General features: G+C 35.6%; 1 protein-coding gene across 1 annotated transcript; it reads left to right on the top strand.

Annotated features, from left to right (window-relative positions):
* The first annotated feature begins 405 nt into the window (after window positions 1–405).
* On the top strand, window positions 406–2,781 carry LOC145632895 (uncharacterized). The gene is made up of 7 exons (XM_081685222.1): window positions 406–445; window positions 663–1,237; window positions 1,288–1,467; window positions 1,585–1,840; window positions 1,943–1,997; window positions 2,073–2,265; window positions 2,551–2,781. The coding sequence occupies exons 1-7, from the start codon at window positions 406–408 to the stop codon at window positions 2,779–2,781; spliced, it is 1,530 nt and encodes a 509-aa protein (XP_081541348.1).
* The last annotated feature ends 2,316 nt before the right edge of the window (window positions 2,782–5,097 follow it).

Raw genomic sequence — 5,097 nt, 5'->3', positions numbered from 1 at the left:
GATGAGTGTACTTCTAGGAACCTTAGGGTGTCCTTTGCTAGGATTCTTGTTGAAATTGATGTGACTAAGGTCTTGCCTGATTCTTTCTGGGTTGAGGGACCAACTGGTGATACTATTGAGCCAAAGGTTCATTTTGAATGGAGGCCTCCAATTTGCAAGAAATGTGATAAGGTTGGCCATGATTGCTCTGCTCCTAAGGCAACTAAGCCTAAAACTAAGCCTGCTGTTGTAACTACTCAACAAAATGGAACTAAACCTGCTGATCCACCCATGACTACTCCTGCTCAAGACAATGAATTGGTCAATTCTGAAGATGGGTGAAGATTGGTGGGAAAAAAGACCAAGTCTCAGACTTCTAGGAAATCACAGCATGTGATTACTAGGGTTAATGCTTATAATGTCTTAATGGCTGATGAGGTGGCTTCTATTCCTATCGGGGGTGATGGTAATCCCCCTCTAGTGCCATGATTATTACAACCTAGAATATTAGGGGCCTTAATGACCCCAATAAAGTAACTGCAGTTAAGCTGTCTCTTAGTGATCACTTAATTGATGTTATTGCTATTCTGGAAACTAAAGTTAAACTGCATAAATTTGATGCTGTGGAAAAAAAATTTGTAAGGATTGGAGTTGGATTTGCAACTATTCTTTTTCTCCTAAAGGAAGGATATGGGTTGGATGGAAACCTAATGTTGTCTCTCTTGATGTAATAACAGTTGCTGAGAAATTTCTTCATGTTGTTATCACTACTAAGGATCAACAACACCAAATTGCTAGTACCCTTGTGTATGGTCTTCACTCTATTCAGCATAGGTCTCCTATGTGGGCTGGCATTAAGGCTTTAGGTAATATTCAATTGCCTTGGCATTGTATTGGTGATTTTAATTCTTTTTTGGCTTCTGAGGATATGTTCAATGGAAATCCAATTACTAATTATGAGGTTAAGGATTTCAAGGACTTTGTGTATGTCTTGGAACTTGTTGAGATCAATAGTAAAGGTTCATTCTACTCTTGGAAAAATAAAGGTCATGGTATGGATAGGACTGCTTCCAAAATTGATAGAGGTTTGGTTAATGAGGCTTGGTTGAGGACATATGGTCAAACTGAGGCTGTCTATCTTCCTCCTTCTCTCTCTGATCACTGTCATGTTCTTGTGGACATAGTTAATTTTATTGATGGGAAAGGCAAACCTTTCAGGTTTTTGAATTGCCTTGCTTCTCATAAAGATTTTCAAGAGGTTGTGTCTTCTCATGGGATGTTCCTGTTACTGGTAGCTCTATGTTGCAGGTTTGGAAGAAGCTAAAATATGTCAAGACTGGTCTTAAAATCTTGAATACTAAGCATTTTGCTAAGGTCACTGACAGGCTAGAAGAGGCTAGGCTTTCTTTGGCTGAGGTTCAATCTCAATTAGTTGATGATATTACTAATGCTTCTCTTCAAACTCAAGAATCTGTTGGAATTGAGAAGGTGAAATATTGGATGAATACTTATGAGAGTATCTTGAAACAGAAATCAAGAGTGGATTGGATCAAGCTTAGAGACTCTAATTCTCACTACTTTTTCTCTGTTCTTAAGTAAAGACAGAATAGGAATAGAATTGATTACATTTACACGAATGATGATGTTTTGCTCAAAGATCCTGATTTGGTTCAAGCTGAAATTCTCAGTTTTTATCAAATTCTTTTAGGTTCTGCTGCTAATACTTTACCAGCTGTTGATATTGTTGTTGTTAGGGCTGGGAATCAGTTGTCCTATGATGATATTGATATTCTTACTACCCCTATCTATCACTCTAAAATTTATCTTGCATTAGCTGGTATTAGTGATGACAAAGCCCCTGGTATAGATGGGTTCAATGCTGTGTTTTTCAAACAAGCTTAGAACCATATTTAAACTGATGTGTATAAAGCTGTTTTGGAGTTCTTTCATTCTGTTGTGTTAGAGAAGTCCTGGAGCTGCACCACTATTACTCTTGTTCCAATTGTTCAGAACCCCTCGTATGTGAAGGAATACAAGCCTGTAGCTTGATGTACACTAGTCTACAAACTGATCTCTAAGGTCTTTACTACTAGATTGGCAAAGGTTATAGGACCTATTGTCAATGAAGATCATGCAGGGCTTATCCCAGGCAAACACATAGGTGATAATATTCTGTTAGCTATAAAGTTGATTAAAGGCTATTCTCACAATTTTGTCACTCCCAGATTTATGTTGAAAATAGACCTTAGGAAAGCTTATGACTCTGTGGAATGGAGTTTTCTGGAGGTAATGCTTGGTGAGTTGGGGTTTCCTAATAGGGTCATAAACTGGATAATGGGATGTATAACTTCTTTCTCTTACTCAATTATGATTAATAGCTACCCTTTTGTCCCTTTCATGGCTAATAAAGGTTTAACGTAAGGTGATCCTATGTCCCCTTTCCTAGTTGCTCTGTGTACGAAGTATCTTTCAAGATGTTTGTAGGACATGACTAAGAATCCAGACTTTAATTTTCATCCTAGGTGCGAAAAACTTAGGGTTACTCATCTGATGTTTGCTGATGATCTGCAGGTCTTTGCTAGGGCTGATTTGAAGTCTATTAAGCTTCTTATTCAAGCTTTCCAGAAATTTTCTGGAGCTTTTGGGTTGTTTGCAAATCTGGATAAAAGTGATGCCCATTTTTGTGGTGTTTTGGAACAGGAGAAAACTGATCTTGAGCAAGTGCTGGGAATGGCTAATGGTTCCTTGCCTTTTAAGTACCTTGGTGTCCCCCTTTCTTCTAAAAGGCTTACTATTTCTTAGTGTAGGCCTTTAGTTGAAAGAGTTACTTGTAGAATTGATACTTGGGCTACCAAAAATCTCTCCTACTCTGGTAGATTACAGTTGATTAAAAGTGTTCTTTTTGGCATTCAAGCCTTTTGGGCTCAGATTTTCATTTTGCCAAAGAAGATTGTAAAGGAAATGAAGTCTAGATTTAGATGTTTTTTATGGACTGGGAAAAGTAACCCTACTAAGAAAGCCTTAGTTTCTTGGAAATTTTTATGCTTACCCCGGTCTTGTGGGGGCTAGAATATTGCTTCCTTGGAAGAATGGAACAAGTCAGCTATAACTAAGGTTCTTTGGGATCTGGCTATTAAGTTTGATGATTTTTGGGTAAAATGGGTGCATATCTACTATTTTGCAGGAAAGGATATTTAGACTACTTCTATTCCTAAGAAAGCTTCATGGATTTTGAAGAAAATTCTTGCCTCAAGAATGCTTGTGAATGATATTGGTGGTTGGAATAATGTCATTGTTAATGGAAAAATGCAAATCAAGAAGTTGTACAGTGTCATTAAACCACAGGGACCTAGAGTTCCTTGGAAGAGAGTTATTTGCAACAACTAGGCTTCACCAAAGAGCTTATTTATCACCTAGCTTGCTATTCTAGACAGATTGGTCACTAAAGACATACTGCTGTCATGGAAGATTACTTGTGACCCTTATTATTTTTTCAGTGCTGCAGATAATGAAACAGTGAAGCATTTATTTTTTGATTGCAGGTATTCTAATGGAATTTGGTCTTCACTGCATCAGATTCTAGGTTTCTCTAGACCTGTCCTTAGGTTTTCTTAGGAGCAATACTGGATTGCTAAACATTGCAGGAAGACTGAAAGTAGAAGCAGAATTGTTGCTATGTGTTTCTCTGAAACGGTTTACAACATTTGGTTGTAGAGAAATGCTTTGATGTTTGTAGGGAGTTGCAAAACTGGAACTGATTTGATTAGGATATTATTTTCCTTGTTGCTTTTAGGTTTAATAGTTCTTATAGATTCTTTTTGTATTCTGTTTAGTTTCTTTGTCTGGTCCTTGTTCTTAGTACCCTTCCTAAAAGGTGCCTAAGTTCTTGAGTCTAGTAGTTTTGTTTCTAGTTCTTCCTAGAACCCTTCCTAGAAGATGGCTAGGTTAGAGCTAGGGACTGTTTTTGGTGTTTGGTGGCCTTTATGGTCTGTTGGTGTATGGGTTGTTACAAATTAGCTTGATGTAGGTTGTAACTTTTTTCTCCTTTTGGTAATAAAATCTCTATTTACCGAAAAAAAAGCTTTTTGAATCAAATGAAAGTCAAATAAATTCAATTCAAAGCTAATTGAATCAAATGAAAGTAAAAAAACAGTCAAATAAATCTTTTTTATTCAAAAGAAAGTCATTCAACAAAGCTAATTAAATCAGATAAAAGTCAACACATTCAAACAAAGCTTTAAGAATCAAATGAAAGTCCAATACACTCAAACAAAGCTTTTTTAATCGAATGAAAGTCAAACACATTTAAACAAAGCTTTTTAAATAAAATGAAAGTTAAACAGATTCAAACAAAGCTTTTTGAATTGAATGAAAGTTAAAAGTTTTCAACGAAGCTAAATGAATCAGATGAAAGTTAAACACATTCAAACAAAGCATTTTAAATCGAATGAAAGTCAAACACATTCAAACAAATTTTTTTGAATCAAATGAAAGTCAGACACACACATTCAAACAAATCTTTTTTAATCGAATAAAAGTCAAAAGCATTCAACGAAGCTAATTGAATCATATGAAAGTCAAACACATTCAAACATAAAAATTATAATCAAATGAAAGTCAAACACATTAAAACAAAGCTTTTTGAATCGAATATAAGTCAAACACATTCAAACGAAGGTTTTTGAATCAAATGAAAGTCAAACACATTCAAACAAAACATCTTGAATCAAATGAAAGTTACACACATTCAAACAAAGCTTTTTTAAACAAATGAAAGTAAGACACATTCAAACAAAGCTTTTTGAATCGTACAAAAGTCAAAAGCATTGAACAAAGCATTTCTTGAGGCGGTTGACCAGGAGAAAACTCAACTAAACTTTGATGCCCATCGCCTGAAGAATGTAATGCCCATGCTTAGCCAAACTTCAAGGCCAGGCAACCCGCACTGCCCTTGAAATTTGGATCGTAGCTTCATTGAATGCATTTGAATTTCATTCGATTAAAAAAGCTTTGTTTGAGTGAGTTTTACTTTTATTTGATTCAAAAAGCTTCATTGAATGCATATCACTTTCATTTGGTTCAAAAAGTTTTATTCGAATGTGTTTGACTTTAATTTGA

The sequence above is a fragment of the Chenopodium album genome, chromosome 5, assembly GCF_948465745.1.
Source record: "Chenopodium album chromosome 5, dcCheAlbu1.1, whole genome shotgun sequence".
In the NCBI taxonomy this organism is placed as follows: domain Eukaryota; kingdom Viridiplantae; phylum Streptophyta; class Magnoliopsida; order Caryophyllales; family Amaranthaceae; genus Chenopodium; species Chenopodium album.
Note: the sequence above shows the minus strand (reverse complement) of the source record. Positions and strands in the feature narration are given on the sequence as shown.

Bases quoted from the DNA above. Each gene is read 5' to 3' on its own strand.
- LOC145632895 (XM_081685222.1), top strand. From the start codon at position 406: ATGGCTGATGAGGTGGCTTCTATTCCTATCGGGGGTGATG. The intron at 1,841-1,942 runs GTATAGATGGGT...CTGTTGTGTTAG, and splicing joins TAGTGATGACAAAGCCCCTG to AGAAGTCCTGGAGCTGCACC. The intron at 1,998-2,072 runs GTATGTGAAGGA...CTTTACTACTAG, and splicing joins CCAATTGTTCAGAACCCCTC to ATTGGCAAAGGTTATAGGAC.